Here is a 20,627-nt window from a genome sequence, read left to right on the forward strand (position 1 = left end):
ACATGTTCTTTTAATTCAGATTTATGTAGATGACATTATATTTAGGCCTAATAATTAGCTTTTGTGTATAGAATTTTCCAGCACTATACAAGGTGAGTTTGAAATGCCCTTAATGGATAAACTCACGTACCTCTTAGACTTAAATTAAGCAAATTGACAAGGAAACTATTATAAATCAAAGCAAATATTGCTTAGAAGTCTTTAAGAAATATGATATGAAGGATGCTAAATCCTACACCAATGTTTTCAAATTTTCTCATTAACACATATGAAATAAGAAAAGAGATCGACATAACCAAGTATCGAGGTATAACCAAATCCATGCTTTATTTAACTGCAAGTAGACGTGGCATCATATTTAGTGTATGTATGTGCAATATATTTTAGACTTCACCTAAAGAATAACACTTTAAGACCATTAAACGTATTTTTAAGATGTCTAATTAGTACTTCAAACTATAGTCTTTGGTCCCCTAAGACTTTGGAGATGAGAGAGAGGGAGAGAGGGGGACTTTTAGTATAGAATCATAAAATAATGTTTATCATTAACATATTTTTAATTTGAATAATTTGTCTAACCCCTAAAAACTCTTCAACCCCTTATAAAATAAATTTTTTTATTTCTCCAAATTAAAGGAATTTTGATTTTTGAATATAAATAACTCCTCTGAAACCCTTCCAACTTAAATTCTTTTATTCTTTTCATTAATTTTTTTAAAGCCCTCCCATCCATACCTCTCCAAACTTCCAATGAAAATGAATTTAATTTGGTAGACTTCTATGATTCTAATTCATGAGATGTAAATTAGATAAGAAAAACAATAATGACACATATTCAAAAATTGTCTGATCTCATGACATAAGCAACCGAGCGTTGCACTTTGTACCGCAAAAATAGAATACATAACTATTGATAATTGTTGTGCACAAATCCCGTTTAAAACAACAATTATTAAACTATGGTTTAAAACTGGACTGCGTTTCAATCAAATGTGATAATACTAACGCGATTAGTCTAATTAAAAAATAGTTTTACATTGAAGGTATAAAAGACTATATTTGAAAAATATTGAAAAAATTATAATTATTTTAACCATGGTGGTGGTGTGTACTAAATAATATTTCATCCAACATTTTAGACTAAATACATACATTAATTTTATTTTTTCTCTTTACCAATAAAAATGTTTATTTTTTGTTTTTAAGTTCTATGATAAAAAAGGAAAGAAAGAATAGTATTTGTCCCTTTTGGAAGAATCTGGGTTATGTTGTGTGGCTGGGTTCCTTGTCACTCCGTGTTGAAAACTCGCAACATTAGCGCCTTCACTCGTCACTCGCCTCCTTTCTCTTTCTCTCCAAACCAGAGAATAACCTGCATGGACGCCGCCGGCTTAGATAACAATGGCCGCGAATACACCACCGCCGACGAGATGTGGAGGGAACAAGCCGGTGACCTTAACAAGAAAACCCTCTGGTACCGTGAAGGCGTCTCCTACTGGGAGGTATGTACTCTTTCTTTCCCAAACCACTTTCGCCAAATCAAATTGCGTTCGTATTTTCTGGTTCGTTATTTTCAACTGTTTGTAAGGGTAGGGTGTTAATGCAACCGTGGAGGGAGTATTGGGAGGGTTTTCAGATGTGAATGAACCAGATATTAGTTGCAGTGATGAGTTCTTGAAGAATCTCTTATCTGAACGTTTTCCTCCTGATGGGAAAAATCAACCACTCGTTGCTCTCGGTACTTTTTTCTTTGCTGCTTTCATTCAAATGCAGTATGCAAATAAACAAATTGCTTAGTATTTTGAAATACCTGATTTTTCGAATTCTTGAATTTCAGATTGTGGTTCTGGCATTGGTAGGGTTACCAAAAATCTATTAATAAGACACTTCAATGAGGTTTGTCAGATTTACCTTACATATATTTTGGCCCTGCTTGAATATAAGTACATCTTAATTTGCAGCTTACAGTGATAAGTGCTTATATATAACTATTTCTATAACGAAAGATAAAATAAAGTTAAATTGTTTTAGTTTAAGCTATAAGCTGTTTTCATAAACTGTTTTAGACAGCTCATTGGAAACAACTTCTGTACATGTCTTAAACTGTTTTCAAAATATCTACCAAAGAGTCATATAAGTGTGTATATCGGTAGATAAACTCAAATAAGTCAATTCATAGAAGCTAAGCTATCTAATTTGTGAGTAACTAACAGAAGTTAAGCTTCAGTTGATTGTCTAATTGTTTATATTTGAAGGTGATTGAATGTTGGCTTGTTTGAGAGGCTACTCAGGAAGAGAGAGGACAAACTAAATGTAGATGTCGTTGGATCATGTTCATGTTACTTTTAGGTCCAGCTTAATAAAATACGAATATTTACTGTGTTCGGGTTGAGCATTTTAGTGCCACAACCTTGTTCTACTTCTATCAATGAATAAATACTAATTGGCGTGAATTAGTTCTAGCAATCCAGCTATTGAACATGGATAGTAATCTGTTTTGCTTCTTTATTTTTGATACTGGTGACTTTACCAAATGCAAATTTCTGCACTTCTTTGTTTCTCCCTTTGCTCCTCTTTTTTCCTACATATTTTTTCTTTTATTTGTTTTTTTTTTAATCTTCAATGTTCTTTCTATGCATGCGACCTCTCTTACACGTGTAGATAACTTTTCTCTTTAATATCAGTTTGGAATTGTCATGTTTGATATTTTTAAGTTAATTATGCATCTTTCATTATCTTATTTGTTTTAATATTCAGGTTGATCTTCTTGAGCCTGTATCACATTTCTTAGAGGCTGCACGTGAAACGCTGACCTCTGGAGCTTATGCAAATTCAGATATGCACAAAGCAGTCAATTTTTATTGTGTGCCTCTTCAGGTGTGTGTACTTCACCTTCACATAAACGGCAGTATTTTATTTTCATCCAGTTAGTGTAATCAGAATTTTAGATAATATTGCATGCGACCAGCGTCCTATCACTACATGCCGCTAGAAAAGCAGGCTTGTCCTCAAGGCTGAGATAAGGAAACTGAATTGAGGATATTTTATCATTCCTAGGCACTGGTGTAGCCTTGACTTAGGCAGCTTGCAAGTCACCCAATAATTTTGGCTGGATTAATTTAAGCAAAACTGCAGCTGCCAAGTCTCAATTCTTTTGTCGTCTGATAGAACATGAATGCAACATGTGTCTGATTTTAGAGATATCCTCTTGAACCAATTTCCACAATATCATCCACATTAATCAGAAACACCATAATGCCTTTAGGAGTCCTTTGTAGGAAAACTAATGGATCAGATTGACTTTGAATAAATGAAAAACCAAGTAGGGTAGATCGGAACTGTTAGGACTTAGGATATAGAATAATGGTTTAATTTGAGTAGTTAGAGTAGTCAAGAATTGTTGTAGAAGTTAGCTAGTTAAGATTGTTATACTTATATGGCTATTTGTACAAATTAGAGTATACAATAGTGGTAGTTAAAGTAATCCATGTTTCTAAATGATTTGGTGAGAGAACTGGATCTGCATATACCCAAATTAAAAAAGATTTCACAGATTCTTCCAATCTCCCTGATCTTGCTTCTAACGTATCAATTTTGTCATCCATCTTGAAGGTCATGCTGCTGACTCTCAATAATTCTGCAGATCGGACAAATGATAGAATTCATGAAATCAAGAGAATGAAACTGTATATTATCCAATGTGTGAGGTGTATAGATTTAGCTATTCTAGTAACTTCCCATAGAAGCTTCCTCTATCTTCTATTGCCGCGTCTGCGTAACTGTTAAACATAAAATAGAATCGTTTAAATAAGGATAGAATATCATGTAATTAGAAGTAGAACCATGCAATTAGGATTAGAATATCATGTAATTATTCCTATAATTATTTCCATTTATTATGTCAAGTCTATATAAAGATACTCTCCTGCCACGATTGCCATTGAGTTGAGACATAGGATCAAAATTTGGTTGCAGAGACAGCATCATAGGTAGGCTGAGATGTAGAATTAGGTACAGAATGTGTGACTTTCTTGGGCAACATTAACAGAGAGTGGTTCAGCTAACACAACTTGCTTCATATTTTCAACTTTGGATTCATGTGAAAGAAGCATGGATTCAACTTCAATGATAGAACGAGTAACAACATGATACAGAAATATAGATACAAGGGCACTATAATCATCAGCTAAACCATCTAAGATTGCTTCTAGTTGATCACCATGTGAAATAGGATCATCAATCAAATCAAGAACATCAACCGTCTTTTAAATATGAGCTAGATATTCAGCAATAGTTTTCTCACCTTTGAAGATCGACTTCAGTTCAGATCGTAACTGACGAGACCACGTGTTTGTTTCCTCAAATGTGTATTTATGAATTAATTTTCCTCCAAACTTGATGTGATTGAACCATCGTACGACACGAAGAAGAACGGAATCAGAGAGCGTGGTCAGAAGCCACGTAAACAGGAGCGAAACTTGCTCCTCCCACGTGAGATACACAAGACTCTCAATGTCGTTGCTTTGATCTGCTTCTGAGAGGCATCATGAACGAAAACCGGTTTCATCCAATTTGAGAGTGATTTGTTTAGTGAACATCTTCGATGTTCTTCGAACTGGAACTAAGGGACGTTGGTGTGGATTCTCATACTGTTTGGTTCAAATCACCTTCAGAAGCCACGGCAAAAGACCTGATTTCAAGCTCTGAATACCATATTAAAAAAGAGAGAAAGTGAAGAAAAGAGTGTTAGATTTCTCAATAAAGAATAAAGGAAAACTGACTGTTCAGTTCTGTAGCAGTTATGTTTTGTTTAAGTAGCAATTATTATTATATTATTAGCACTTTAATGACAGTTATTATATCATTAGGAGAAGTTACATTTTATTAATTATGCAGGTTTATGTTTAGAATAAGTAGGGAAGAGCCAGTTTCCAGTAAAGTCGCTTGGTTAGCAGTTAATTATTCAATCTTGTGAAACATGGTTCGAAACTTGGCACCAAAAGTAGGGGAAGATAGATTTATGTTTAGAATAAATTGGGGACGATAGATGAGAGTTGATTTGTATGGAATTTGATAGGAAAAGGGCCATTTTAACATTAGGGAGGGGCAGACCCTTGAAGTTCTGTGGTACTATTTTGTAGTTAAAGGGATTTTCCCTATTTTCTTTTGTACTTCTGTTGGTTTCTATCATAGAGATAGAGAAGATTCCATTTTCTGTAATCAAGCTGATCTATTATCAAAAGTTAGTTACAATAATCAGTATATGAGTATTTATAACCATGAGACTGTGCTGAGTATTTATAACCATGAGACTGTGCTGACTTAGCAGAGTCAGTTACATTCGGTTACAAGCTTTTCGGCCTTGTTTGACTTAGCTATATTTGAACATATTAGCTATTACTAAGTTAAGTTTTTATTTACCATATGAGAATGAAGAGGCATTCTAGCTTTTATTTCTGATTACAAAAAAATTATTTCAATAGTTCTAGACCTTTAAATTTATTGGTTTTGTTGGTGCTCCAGTTTTTCTTTCTTTCTTACATGTATTCTGGCTGCTGAGAGACATTGTAAGTTCTCACATCAATAACATTTAGTGTATGCTTTTCCTTTTTTAACCGTGACCGTTAGCAAGTAAACAACTATCTGGAAACTGGTATATATCATGATAAAGATATATATTAGTTCAGATACTCTTGCAGACATTCTACAATAATGATGTACCAAATCAGTGGTTGTTTCCCTTTTCCATTCCCAAAATAAACAAGTGAAATAACTATGTGTTGAGCTTCTCTCGCACTTATGAGCTTTAACAATTTTATTATTTCTTTTGATCTTTTCTTCAGTGAAGTTATTGAGCACGTCTTGATTTTTTTGATTTAGGATTTTACACCAGATATTGGAAGATATGATGTAATATGGATTCAATGGTGTATTGGTCATCTCACAGATGATGATTTTATTACATTTTTCAAGAGGGCAAAGGTAAGTCCTCATTTATTTGATTGGTATTTATAACTATGCATATGATATGAGGGTATTGATTAACTGTGAGTCAAGAAATACATTTAAACAATCAATTTTGGATGTAAGAAAATTTATAGAATTAAAGATTTACTTAAGGCTTCAGCAGCTCAGCTTTATCTACCAATAAAAGAAAAGTTGTCACTTACTTACACTAGATGTTCAAAATCACAATGTATAGTTCATTAGAGAATTTGGGTGTACGGAAATATTTGATATTCTGGAAGTTTGCATATAATCAAGCTTACCACTTCTAAAGATTGATGATTTATAGTATTTATTTATTGGTTATGGTTGAGTCTTAACCATGTGATGGTTTTTTGTTCAACTTAAACTATTGTAACTTTCAATTGATTGGTAAAAAAGCAATTTCTTTCTTTCCTTCTGTTCTGGTAATTAAAAAAATTATGCAGAATTTATCTACCGTTATTGTTATCTAACTTAAATTGCTAAAATATCTCACTTTCATCCTTTTTTCCCTAATGGCATTAACATAGGTCGGCCTTAAACCAGGGGGACTATTTGTCCTAAAGGAGAATATTTCTAAATCAGGTACGCCGTTGCTCTTTGTTGCATTTAAGCCTTTCCAATCTTATTAAATGATTTATTTCCTTTAATAAAACATATTATAACTGTTTTCTACTTGTATCAAGCACAACAATATAGGACCTCAGGTTTCCATCCAATAATAAAAGATGTGTTGATAATAGATCTGTGCATCTTCCAGTAAGTTGAACTTTTTTGTTTTGGATTAATGCTTTGTTCTTTGCAGGATTTGTGCTTGATAATGATGACCGAAGCGTTACAAGGTCTGATTCATACTTCAGAGAACTCTTTTCTAGATGTGGCTTGCATATTTACAAAGCAAAGGTAATTTACTGTCTTTTTATTAGTAAGATTAAAAGTGCCGGCCAAGGTTCAACCATCCTCAGCTGGACACTAGGATTCTTTATGATGTCTCTTACGTTCTAATTTTCTTCATCAATTAAATAAACTATAGTCTGCTTCCTGGAGATGTTTTATATATATATATATATATATATATATATATATATATATATATATATATATATATATATATATATATATATATATATATATATATATATATATATATATATATATATATATATATATATATAAAAAAGCTTCCTAATCAATCCCACTTATCAAGAAAAGATGAACTAAAAAAAGAATGATTAGATACAATAATATTCTAATAATATCCTAATGAATACTATTAATAAAAGCAATAGATACTAATAATAAAAATGATACCTCAATACTCCCCTTCAAGGTGATGCATATACATCATATGCATCCATCTTGTCTCATATGGACTCCGAAGAGATTTTGTAAAGATGTTAGCAAGTTGATCCTTGATCCTTGAAATTGACAAAGGAGGTTCTGATGGTCTTGATGATATTCTTCTCTCTATGAAAGTGACAATCATCTTCTATATGTTTTGTGCTCTCATGAAAAAATAGAATGGGGGAGAGGTATAAACAGGTTATCACATACAAGTTACATAAGACAGACTTCACAAATACGAAATTCCCATAGTAAATGCTTTAACCTCAAGAGCTCACATATGGCATGTGTCATAACTCGACTTAGCTTTTGTACTTGATCATGCAACAACAGTTTGCTTTTTGCTCGTCAATGAGATCAAATTTCCACCAATAAAAAAACAATAACCTGATTTAGAGCGTCTATTACTTGCATCTCTTACCCAATCAACATTTGAATATCCAATGATATCACTGTTGCCTCTATAACAAAAATAAGCCCTTTTTCAGGTAATCCTTTGATGTACTTAAGGATTCAAATAACATTATCCCAATGGTTGTCACAAGGAGAGTTGAGGAGTTGACTCACTACACTGACTGCAAAAAATATATCGGGGTCTAGTCATGGTAAGATAATTCAACTTTCCCACAAGTCAATGACATCAACCTCGATCAACCTCAATTAGTATATGGCTCCCTCTAATTAGGAAGAACATGTGCTAAGACACATTATAAATAGGATAAGGGTTACAGGTTGAACTATTATCTTTACGGATGGGAAAATCAGGAGACGGAGCCAGAGCAGGGGTGGAGGCACTTGGAATACGAGCTGAACCACGTGGTCCACATCTTCACTCATAGGTAATGCCATACCGATTCAAGGGTGGTGGAGACTCATTTATCACAACTAGTGGACTATATGATAAAAGAGTGGACTTGATCTAAATCGGTTGCAGGAACATTTGAGTTGGAAAAGTATGATATGTCCTCAAAGAATGTAACATCTGCAGACTTGTAGAAATGATGTGTAGAAGGAGAGCAACACCAATGTCCCATTTGGACACAAGAGTAACCCAAGAATAAACATTTGATAGCATGAGCAAACATCTTATCACGACTTGGGGACAAATCATGAACAAAACAAATACAACCAAAGACACAAAATGAGGAACCTGGTCGTTCAACACAGAGGATGGCATCTGGTTAATTAAATACTAGACAATAAGAACATCACCCCAAAACTTCAGAGATACATTGGTGTTTTGCAAAAGGTATAGGCAGCGTTAACAATGTGCATATGTTTTCTTTCAGCGACACCACTTTGTTGAGGTGTATGGGGATAACTAGATTGATGTACGATGCTTTTAGAGTGCATGAAAAAGTTGAGTTAATCAAGGAAATATTCTTTTTGTATTGTCACTGTAAAATGTGAATAGTTTGCCAAATCGAGTCATAATTTCAGAACAAAAATTAAAATTATTCAACACTTCGGAACAGTCTCCCACGTATATCTTGAGAAATCATCAATAAAGGCAAAACAACACCTATACTATACCCTAAGATATAAGGAGCTAAGATATAAGGAACACGACTAGGACCAAAAACATCAGAATAAACGTCAAAAAGAGACATACCTTTTTTATTAATACGACTGGAAAAAGAAATAACATATTTTCCTAACTAACAAGATTCACACTGTAAAGACTCTAAATGAGAAAGACTAGACACCATTTTCTTCAATTTCGATAAACTCAGATGACCTAAGCGACGATGCAGAAGATCAGGAAATTCAGTAGCAACACATATAGCGGAATTGAAAGTGAAGGATAGAAAAACACTTAGAAAGGGGGGGTTTGAATAAGTGTAGCTTTAAAAACTTGACCGATAAAAATAAATTGCACAGTTATTTTTATCCTGGTTCGTTGTTAACTAAACTACTCCAGTCCACCCCCGCAGAGATGATTTACCTCAACTGAGGATTTAATCCACTAATCGCACGGATTACAATGGTTCTCCACTTAGTCAGCAACTAAGTCTTCCAGAGTCTTCTGATCACACACTGATCACTCCAGGAACAACTGCTTAGATACCCTCTAAGACTTTCTAGAGTATTCTGATCCACACGATCACTCTAGTTACAACCTGCTTAGATAACCTCTAAGACTTCCTAGAGTATTCTGATCCACACGATCACTCTAGTTCCTTACAACTTAATGTAATCAATTCTAAGAGTATTACAATTGCTTCTTAAAAGCTATAATCACAAACTGTGATATTTCTCTTAACGTTTAAGCTTAATCTCACTAATATATTACAACAGCAATGTAGTGAGCTTTGATGAAGATGAAGATTCTGAGCTTTGAATAGAACAGTGTTTCAGCAAGTTAATATTCACAGAAATTGTGTTAGTTCGTTAACCTTGCTTCTCATCAGAACTTCATATTTATAGGCGTTGGAGAAGATGACCGTTGAGTGCATTTAATGCTTTGCGTGTTCCGTACAGCATCGCATTTAATGTTATACGCTTTTGTCAACTACCTCGAGCCTTGTTCACGCTGTGTCTACTGACGTTGCCTTTAATAGCTTCTAACGTTCCTTTTGTCAGTCAGCGTAGCCTGCCACATGTACTTCCTTCTGATCTGATGTTTGTGAATACAACGTTTGAATATCATCAGAGTCAAACAGCTTGGTGCAAAGCATCTTCTGATCTTCTGACCTTGAAGTGCTTCTGTGCGTGATACCATCAGAACTTCAGTGCTTCTGATCTCATGTTCTTCTGATGCTTCCATAGACCCATGTTCTGATTCTGCTTCGACCATCTTCTGATGTCTTGCCAGACCATGTTCTGATGTTGCATGCTGAACCCTTTGAGACAAAGCTTCTGAGCGCTGAATTATGCATACTCTTTATATATTTCCTGAAAAGGAAATTGCATTGGATTAGAGTACCATATTATCTTAAGCAAAATTCATATTATTGTTATCATCAAAACTAAGATAATTGATCAGAACAAATCTTGTTCTAACAGAAAGGATGAAGATAGTAAAGACCACTAGATTCAACTTCGACTCCAATTATTTGTCCCGTACTCCGGTCCTGTATCAAAAAGGAATTAGAAGTAAAGGTTGCAACATAGTTTAAAGAGCAGGTTAATTTGCATATAAAAATCAAATTGAAAGGACAATTAGGAATCAATAAAACAGAGCTTAAAGAGAGTGAGGGAATAGGTGTGACTCGTCCAACATCTAGTGCCTCAACTTTAGATCCATCTACAACAATGATATAATGTGGATATTTATGCGGCGATAATTCTGAAAAAAGTCACATGATCTGAAACACTAGAATCCAAAATCCATCCAATAGGTGTAGACTAAGAATGACAAACCGTAGAATTTTCAGTATGAGTGTGCCCATCTTTCTTACTCTAAGTACAATAGAAATTACCTCTACCCCCTCTACCACAACCACAACTCCACTACTAGAGTTAGAAACAAAAGCAGAGAACCCAGGAGCAGTATAAGTGTCATCACTTGGTAACGATATCTGGACAAGGCGATTAATTAGCTCTTCTACCGTAGGATTGGTATTATTTGTTATCGCTTGGTCTTTAACAAAACTATATTCTTTAGGGAGACCATGAAAAATAAACACCCTGAACACATTATCAAACTTTTCCTATACCTTCTTAATATCATCACTAACTAGCATAAGTTTGAGGCCATCAATAGTGGATTGAGCACGAGTGAAGTATTCTGATAAGTCTTGATCATTCATTTGAAGAGTAGGCAAGTTGCAAACTGATTCATACAGTCTTTGATTAACATAAAAGCTTTTAGCCTTTTGGCAAACCTCATAACATGTCATATACAGCCAAAAGTGTGGCATTAGCTTTTGCTCAATAGAATTCCACAACAATGCTACAAGTTGATAATCAGCGGATTCCCAATCATCTTTCATTGTTGCATCAATTTTTGAAACCTTCTTAGTGTATGTTTGATTTACCTTTTGGAAGAGGCAAAAACAATTCTAGAGGTGTAGAATTGATTTTGGAATGATTTTGAGGTGTTTGATTCTTCTAAAGTAGAATTGATTATGCTTGAAGCTAGAATTTGTAACTTGAGTGTAAACATGATTTTTACATTGAAATTTATTGCTCAACTCAATTTTGCATTAAGTTATCTAAACATAAATCACTTTACGTTAACACACTTTTAACCAAAATCAATTCACTCAAAATAATTTTTTTCACCATAGAACCATACGCCTAATAAGATGGTATGACAGACCCAAAAACCATAATTCAACATGTGGATAGTAATTCAAATAGTTCTTATTACCAATTCACCATTCAATTTTTCTGTGGTAATAGTGGGTGTTCTTTGAAACACAACTGAAATAAAACTTTTTTTGGAGGATTGTCCCTAACAAACAACCATTATTTAGACTTGAAATTTTATTTCAGTCATGATGTTTCAGCAAGGTGAAAGAAAACAAAACTTCACCAAATAAAGAAGTCTGGATCGCAGCAACAATAAGCAAACTATAGATTGTATGTGGACAAATAAAAATAACAATGAACCAATATGTTAAGAGGCAAAGAACCAGCCAAAACATGCCTTACCCATAAACTGAAAGTGGTTCCAATGGAGTCGGGGGCAAAACCGAGTATGGTGTAACAAACGACTAGAGGGTGGCGCGTGGGTTGCGGGACGAGGTTTCTTGCGACACGGTTTTGACAGGAGGCGGATTGGTGGCTTCTGGCCATCATAGAAAGTTGCGTGTCACTGTTATAGGCGACGACAAATTTGAACCCCCAATAGCTAAAGAGAAAAAAGAAAATAGGGTTTTAAATCATGCTCTAGATACCAATTCTAGATACCAATTCAAGAGTAAATTTCTCGTATAGTATCTTGAACACCCAAGAGCAAAAGAGAAAAAAATTAGAGTTTTAAATCACGCTCTGAATACTAATTTAAGACTGAATTTTTTGTATATTATGTAAGGAGAATATCTTAATGGATACTAATAATACAAACAATTTCTAGACAATTATTATTATTGTTTCATTATTGCGCGTGATGTAAATATTGCTCTCTTGAGTAGAAGGGGCGGGGAGATGATTTTGCCACCATTTTTTAGTTAGGCAGATGTGATAAAAAAAGTATTGTGTTAGGTTGAAAATTTAACACCAAATTCTTACAAGGCAAAAGTGAAAGTTATTTTTTACTGTCTGTGGTTTGTGCAGCATGTTGTTGCTGTCTACTTGAAACGATACTTTCTCATGATGATGTTGTTGTGTTTACTACTTTTAACCAGAATGGCTTATTTTTGACGTCCTTTCGTTATGAGTAGTACTGCATGTTTTTATTTTCTGAACAATGTACTTGATTGGCATGGCCCTCCATTATTATTGAGAATCTCTTTTGACATTGTATACTGTTTACCAATCCTTTTCAGTTTCATTGATTCTGATATTAAAGCTGTTGTTTTTATTTTATTTTTATGTTCCATCAGGATCAGAAAGGATTCCCGGATGGATTATTCGCTGTGAAGATGTATGCATTAACTACAGAAGCTCCAAAGAAGGTGCATCGTACTAGATCTAAAACACAATCTAATAGGCCTGGGAAAATCATGTGATTTACTTCTATTGTGGGTTTTGAATGTCAGTTAAAAGTTAAAACCCCATTTTCTTCATGTTGTAATTTTTTTAGTTTTAATTATAAATGTTAGAGAGCTTAAAGCATACTTTCTCAGCCCCAAAAGAAAAAAGAAACATATTTTTGTTTGGAAGTATATTTCGAATAACAGAAAAATAGTTTTGTTGAGATGCAAGTGACGTTTATGGCGAGTAGGAATGACAATGAACTGAACCAAATCAAAAATAGTTTGAAATTCGGTTCGATAATTAAATCGTTGAATTAGGTTCATGAACCAAATAAAAATTAAGTTTGTTGACTAAATGAGCTGAATTTAAACTATATATAGTTCGACTCGTTAGATTCATAAGTCAACATTTCTAAGAGTAGGTTTAAAGATTTGCTTCAAATCTTAGCCTTATATTTTCTTTTAATGTAACAGTTTTAATTGATAATTTATATTCTCAAGTACTCAAAATATTTTTAAAAATAATTATATCAATAAATTTATTTTATAACTTTTATTTTATTTTAAAAAAATATAAATTTAAAATGTCAAATATATAAAAAGAATAGACATATAAAAAAAAGACTTTTAAGTCTGTGAAGCAAATGAGTTGAACCAACGAGATAAACCTAACGAGTAGAATTGAGTTATTCTTGAACTTCTAACGAGTTGAGTTTGAGTTAAAAAAAATTTGTGACGAATTCGAATTGATATTTGAGCTGCACTCATTCTTAATGAGTCGAGCTGAGGTGAATTCGACTTGACTCGACTCATTTTCAGTCCTAATGACGAGAAATTTTGGCTCTAAATATTCCTAATTATTCAATGAGAACAAAGAATCAACTGTCCGTACTGTGTGTTTGGATTAACGGTGAACAACATTGATTCTAGCATAATTGAGTGTAGTAGAATTAATTTTTATAAAATTGAGTTTAGCAGATTTGATTTATGTTTGAATACATTTATATATAAATGAATTGAACAGTATATTTTATTGTGAAAATCATTCAGAATCAATTCTGAAAGCAGAAACTACAAATTTTACTGTTTCTGCTTTCATTTGATTTCAAAGAAATTAGGGATATATAGTTTACTTACATACTACAAATTTAACTACAAATTTTATTGAACAGTATATTAATTTATTGAACAGTATATTAATTTATTTGATTTCAAAGAAATTAGGGATATATAGTTTACTTACATACTCCCTTCGTCCCACAATGAGTGATCCATTTGGAATAAAATGATATCCCAAAATGAATGAGTCATTTCAATTTTAAATACACTTTTTTTTAATTTTACCATCTAATTAATACAAGTTGAGAAATGCTAGCAACACTCTCTTTTGAACACTCTCTCAAACACTCACTTTCTTATTGGTTGAAACATGTGTGGGTCCTACTACTTTATGTGGGACCTATTTTCAAAATGAGGGGCCCACACATGTTTCAACCAATAAGAAAGTGAGTGCTTGAGAGAGTGTTCAAAAGAGAGTGTTGCTAGCACTCCTCATAAAAGTTTCACCATTTCCAATACATGATAATTGTATTATAGTAAAAACACTCTTCTCTCTTACTTTTATAAACTTTTTTAAATTTGTGTAAAATAGTGGACTGAGTCACTTATTGTGAGCAGGAGGGGGTAATATGTTGTTAATGGGTGACTTCATGTCTAGCGACCTATTTGTCTTCATCATTTAATTTTGGACAACAAGTAACTTTTTCTTTACTTTTTTTTCTAATTTGTTGTTTTACTTTTTGTTTCTACTTTTATGTCTTTCTTTCTGTCGGACTCATTTTTCACAATTTATTTTACTTTTTCATTCTCTATGTGTCTTCATTCACGTGATCCTCTTTAATGCAATGCTACTTTTTTCTTCTCCTTTGGTCCCATACTAGTAGTAGTAGTACTACTACTACATGTTTTTAACTTTTTTATTCAACTATTTTTCTTTATGTATCTTGTTATTAATACATGTGTTCAACAAGGTATAATAAAAAGGGCATTATAGTAAGTTTCTAAGTGGTTATTTTATATACATGTACAATATAAAATTGTCTCTTACACATTGACTGTCAAATGTACTTGAGCATACAAAAATGTCTACTACTACTGCTTTAGTCCAGTTATTTATTGACAATCAAACACACATTTAGATTAAGAAAGTCTAGAAAGAAATGTGAGAGACTTCTCTTTTAAAAATACAATTATTACTCTATTTATTTCATGATAATTGATTTATTAATACTTTTATAAATATTAAAAAATATATGAATAAAACAAGAATTAATATTTATTAAATTATTTTTATCCCGCGTATTGATAAATTTACAATTACCATATATGCAAAGCGTAATAGGTTAAAGATTGAAAGTGGTGCATGTAATTGTTCTTGTTAAGTTAGATTGGGTGCACCTTGCTAGTAAAATACTATGAAGTGAACAATACTATGTTGTGTATATGCGGTATGTGAGTTTTGTCAGCGTTGTGCTATGATCATAATTCTAAATGGTTGAGCATCATCCACGAGGATGACTCATATTCATTTGGAATTCGAAATTTTTGTATTTGTGTGTTCATCTAGAGAATACTGATACTTTGATAATAGTTGTTCAAGACACATGATTTGTAAAAGAAACTGTCTGAAGAATATCAAACTATATTTCAATTGTTATTTTAGCGATGGTGCTAGAGGAAAAATTATTGGAAAGGGTCAGTTGGACTATTTTGGTTTTCCTTATCTTAATGATGTGTTGTCCATAGATCTTGTTGCCAATCTCATAAGCATTATTCAACTATGCGACCAAAATTTAAGCGTTAAATTTAAAAAAAAAAAAAAAACTGAATTTTTAAATAAAGATTCATGACTTGATTAGTTTGATCTATAATATTTTGAGTGTTTTGTAATAAAAATGACAAATAAAATAAATTTTTGGATTTTTATGAAGATGATAATGAATATGAAGAATGAAAAAAGAAAGAAGATGGAGAGTATGAGATTTCACCTTTCAAACATCTAGAATTGATTCTAAATGTGTAAAATTGATTTTGATATGTTTGGTTGCTCTTAATTAGAATTGATCATGTTTTTTATAGTGATTATATATTTGAAGTTAAATTTTGTAGCATTTGAATCGAAATTTGATTTTTATATTGAGATTTACTGGAAACTCACATTTACAAAAATTTATCAAAAATATAGATCACTTTATCTTTAACTCTCTTTTAGCCATCATCAATTTTATAAAATCACTTTATTTTAAATCAAGTTTTTACCAAACCAAACACACATGAAGAAATTTTAAAAAATATTTAAAAGAAATGATTCACCATAAGAGTAGTTAAACATGCAAGTTCTAACTATGTAACATTTCTTAAACAAATCAAATAGTTAAATTTTAAAAATAATAAAAAGGTTTATGATCAACATTCAATAATATTGTTTTATCTTAAATATTCGGGAAATACCGAGTTCGATTCCGGGCAGAAACAACGCTTGGTCACTGCACGTGCCTCCATAGCACGAGTCGGATTAGTCGATCTACTATGTAGGTCGAAACCGGTACGAAAGAAAAAAAAAATTGAGGTAGAAATTAATATAATTGATTAACTTAACTACAAAGTAAATTAAAGCAATCTAATTAAGCATGATTTTTAAATTATGAATGGTAGGTATGTAAACAATTTTTAACATAGTCATCATATTTATAAATATGAATTTGATGTCGTTACTTATTTCAGATATTATACTGTCATAAAAAGTTTTCCACAGATAATCAGGAAAAGCTACACTTTGTAGCTCAACTGTAAACAAATAATTTGACAAAATAAATAAATAAATTTAGAAACACATAATATATGAGATGGAGTGATTAATTAATTATCCAAAATTACATCAACACCATACAATACAGTTTTTCTTATGGATTAAAATTTAAATCTAGACCACCATCTATTTTATTTAAATCTGCCATAGTTTTTAGATTCATTTCAAGCTTTGCAACCTTCAAGAGGAGATCCACACAAACACTTATTATGAGCATAAGAAGATTCATCAAACCTCTGCAACTTTCCTCCCTGTGGAATCTTTCCACATAAATTGTTGTTACTCACATTGAACTTACTCAAAAACTTCAGCTTTGTTAGTCCCACAGGTAGTGTTCCATAGATTTTGTTGTTCCTCAAATCCAAAGCATTCAAATCCTTTGAAAGCCTAACTTTCCCTATATCAAAAGCAAAAGAGTTCTTCCCCAATAGTATCTTCTGAGTGCTTTTCTTTGATCCAAAAAACACAGAAGCATCACCCTCCAACGCGTTTCGTTCTAAGTCAACAAACGCAAGGTTTAGTTTTGCAAGAGAAGCTGGGATTTTCCCAGAGAGGCGGTTTTTCGAGAGAGTTAGCACTGTAAAGGACTTAGGAAACGAGCCGTATGATTCTGGTATTGTACCGGTGAGTTGGTTGCCATCGAAGGAGATTCCAATGAGTTTGGGGAGAGTCGAGAGTGAGGCGGGGAGAGAACCTGTGAGTTTGTTGTTGGTTAAGTCAATGGTTAAGAGAGTTTTGATCTGTGAGAGAGTGTTAGGTATCTCGCCGGAGATACCAGTGTGGATGATATAGAGATACTGGAGTTTGGTGAGGTTGGCGAGGGAGGGAGGGATAGGGCCAACGAGGTTTGGCGTGCGGGCGACAGTGAGGAAGGAGAGGAAAGAGAGGTTAGGAATGGAGGGTGGAACTGGAAGGGGTTTGAGAAGGTCGAGTTCATCGAGATCAAGATTGGTAACACGGTAGGTTTGTGTGTCGGTGTCGCATGCGACACCGAGCCATTTGCTGTTACAGCAGTCAGTGGTTGGGTTCCATGAGGAGAGTTTTGTTGGGTTGCCGAGTTCGTTTTTGATTTGGAGAAGGGCTTTTTTGTCATTTGGGTTACATTGTTCTGAGAGTGAAGGAATGAAGTGATGTGTTGTTAGGATTAGGAGGAAAAGTAGAGTGCATGAGGAGAAGTATTGCATGGTTGAAGATGTCATCTTTGTTCTTCAGTTTATTTGCTTGCTGTTGGTATTTATAGGACAAATGTCTTGGCCAAGAAATAGATGCTGACCATAGATTTTAGGATGAGATAAGAAGTACAACATGTTAACATAAAACAGGATCCTATGTTTCAATATTTTACATCATTTACTTATTGGAAATTTAAATAATTTGATTTTTATCTAAGAACTACAAATATATTGATGTTAAATTTTGACAAACAATCATGGTGTGTTAGAGCATGCATTAGTTAATGTCTCTTTAGTTTTCGAGCTTAGAATAGATTTAGGTGAAGTCTCATTGTTTAAATATTGTTGACAATTCTATGCTGATACAATATAAAAAGTATGTTGTTTATTATTAAAAAAACAATAAATTCTTGCACATCTCCATTAAGTTAAGTATGTTTGGTTCATTTTTTATGAGGAGAGGGGAGGGGATTTGAGGTAATCCGATTCCCTCCTGAAGTAACTTTTCGTTCCCCCCAAATCGGAGGGGAGGGAGAAGAGTTATGATAAAATCTATTTTTTCTATATTGACAAAATTACCCTAACTTTTTAATTAAAATCTTAAATTGTTTTTAATATATATTATACGATAATTTTTATCGTCTTATTAGAATTCCTCCATTTTTTACGATAACTCTATTATTTTATATTAATATAGTGACTCAACTTTCTTCATTTTTTCATGTGTTTTATTATATACATTTTGATTTATTATTTTGTAAGAACTTAATTGTTTTATAAGTTATTGTGTTGTATTACATATTTTTATATATAATTGTAGTATATGAGCTATATATATATATATTATCTAAAATTTAATTTTATAAATATTTTATGGAATTAGATGGATCATCAAGATGATAAATATTTTAAAGTATTTGAAATAGTAAATATTTTGTGTTTCATTATCTATATTTATGAATTGACAAAAAAAAAATTAAGAATATCACATTGTTTTTATTTGATTTAGCATGAGTGTTATACTATTTTAAGGGTTAAAAGGTAAATTAGTTTTAAAATCCCTCCCCTCCCCTCCTGATCCAAACATATTTTTAATTAGAAATTCTCCCTCCCCTTCCCTCCCCCTCATTTGAACCAAACATACTTTTAATTAAAATACCTCCCCTCCCCTCCCCTCCCTTCCCCTTCCCTTTATTAAATTCCCTCCCCTCCCCTCCCCTCCGTTGAACCAAACAGACCCTAAAATTCATAGATGAAGAGATAGATAAAACATAACAATCTATCAAAAAGGGGAGGGATGGTTTAAATAAGATTTGGTTATGCATATAATCTCTAATTTTGATGATAATAATACATATATTTTATATGTAACAATTGTACTCTAATAGTTTCTTAAGTGTGGCATATATAATATTTCATGTGATTCTGGAAAGAAAGATCACTAGAATCATTGCTAGCACGTCTCAGAAGAACTATTGCATCCGCTTCTAAAGAAACATCAACAGTTCTGATGAATGTTGCATGTTTACTAGAAAAGGATCTTCATGTGTTTCTTAGATAAACTTTTTCTTCCACATTAGATAGAAGTCAAGATTTCCAGCTCAGATAAGCTTTTGTTTTCAGCTCAAAAATCAAGAATTGTTTCTCAGGTAAGCTTTTTCTTCCACATTAGAAGTCAAGATTTCCAACTTAGATAAGCTTTTACTTCCAGCTCAGAAATCAAGAATTTTTTTCAAATAAGCTTTTGCTTCCTGCTCTAAAGATAAGGTTCTGACTCTGAAGACTTTGATACTCTTGGAACACTCATCTAACGTGATCTCTTCTGAACTCATCAATACTTCAGATCAGAAGTATTTCATTAGAAGATATGATCAGAAACTTGCACAAGAAGAAATAGTACTACAATACCCATCCCACTATGGTAAACGTATGTACGAATTGTTGTGCTCTTTGTTTTCCACGATCTCATGCTACTGTTATGCCAGCTGGCAATGATAGTCACGTTTTGTCCTTCTCAACGGTCTAAGCCGATGTGTGCTTCAATTCAAGATCAACAACTTCCAAATTTCATCTGGTCCACAATTAAGGTTTTTGACCTAATTCACCTGAGAGATTGACTTTTAGTCAATACATGGTTCCATGACTCAAATCATGGTTCAACAATCTCCAATGCCTCATTATGATCCACTATATCATTTATTTGATTGGAAGAGTTTGATTCATTAGATACTTAGAAGATTTCAGTTCATCTGGAAAAGTCAACTGTTCAAGATCACCTTTGACTTTTGAGAAATTTGGTAAACTATGGACTTTTAAGGATCAAAATCATGAATATATGGTTATTAGAGCCATTTGATCAAGAGAAATCAAGAAAATTAATCAAGAATAAAAAAGTCAACATTATAGGGTTTTGACTTTTTAATGGAGGATTACATATTCTTCATTCAAACTTTGAAAGGTTATAACTTCTTCATCCTTTGGCCAAATATTTTGTTCCAAAGCTCATTTTGTAGAGAAAATCAAGATCTACAACTTTGCCAGGGTGAAAATTTTCTCAAAAAGTGAATGGTTTTTAAGTTAGAAGCTTATGAATATTTTTCCAACACTTAGAAATTTTTTCTAAGTCATTTTTATCAACTTTTCACCAACTTCCAAGCCATTTTTCACATT

At 32.8% G+C, this 20,627-nt stretch overlaps 2 protein-coding genes across 2 annotated transcripts; one reads left to right on the top strand and one right to left on the bottom strand.

Moving 5' to 3' along the window:
• Positions 1–1,234: 1,234 nt before the first annotated feature.
• Positions 1,235–13,138, top strand: LOC131603101 (alpha N-terminal protein methyltransferase 1). Its single transcript, XM_058875356.1, has 8 exons — positions 1,235–1,502; positions 1,594–1,738; positions 1,838–1,896; positions 2,758–2,877; positions 5,881–5,982; positions 6,519–6,573; positions 6,794–6,891; positions 12,825–13,138. Exons 1-8 carry the CDS (start codon positions 1,266–1,268, stop codon positions 12,948–12,950), a joined length of 942 nt encoding a protein of 313 aa, XP_058731339.1. The 5' UTR covers positions 1,235–1,265; the 3' UTR covers positions 12,951–13,138.
• A 3,680-nt stretch (positions 13,139–16,818) lies between these two features.
• LOC131607722 (polygalacturonase inhibitor 2-like) lies at positions 16,819–18,013 on the bottom strand. Its single transcript, XM_058879690.1, has one exon. The coding sequence runs from the start codon at positions 17,982–17,984 to the stop codon at positions 16,950–16,952; it is 1,035 nt and encodes a 344-aa protein (XP_058735673.1). The 5' UTR covers positions 17,985–18,013; the 3' UTR covers positions 16,819–16,949.
• Between the last annotated feature and the right edge of the window lie 2,614 nt (positions 18,014–20,627).

Source organism: Vicia villosa, linkage group LG5 (assembly GCF_029867415.1).
Source record: "Vicia villosa cultivar HV-30 ecotype Madison, WI linkage group LG5, Vvil1.0, whole genome shotgun sequence".
In the NCBI taxonomy this organism is placed as follows: domain Eukaryota; kingdom Viridiplantae; phylum Streptophyta; class Magnoliopsida; order Fabales; family Fabaceae; genus Vicia; species Vicia villosa.

What these genes read in the sequence shown, in the direction of transcription:
- LOC131603101 (XM_058875356.1), top strand. Translation starts at nt 1,266, where the DNA reads ATGTTGTGTGGCTGGGTTCCTTGTCACTCCGTGTTGAAAACTCGCAAC. An exon ending in AAGGCGTCTCCTACTGGGAG is followed by an intron (nt 1,503 to 1,593) that starts GTATGTACTCTT and finishes TTGTAAGGGTAG; the next exon opens with GGTGTTAATGCAACCGTGGA. An exon ending in TTTATTGTGTGCCTCTTCAG is followed by an intron (nt 2,878 to 5,880) that starts GTGTGTGTACTT and finishes TTTTTGATTTAG; the next exon opens with GATTTTACACCAGATATTGG.
- LOC131607722 (XM_058879690.1), bottom strand. Translation starts at nt 17,984, where the DNA reads ATGACATCTTCAACCATGCAATACTTCTCCTCATGCACTCTACTTTTC.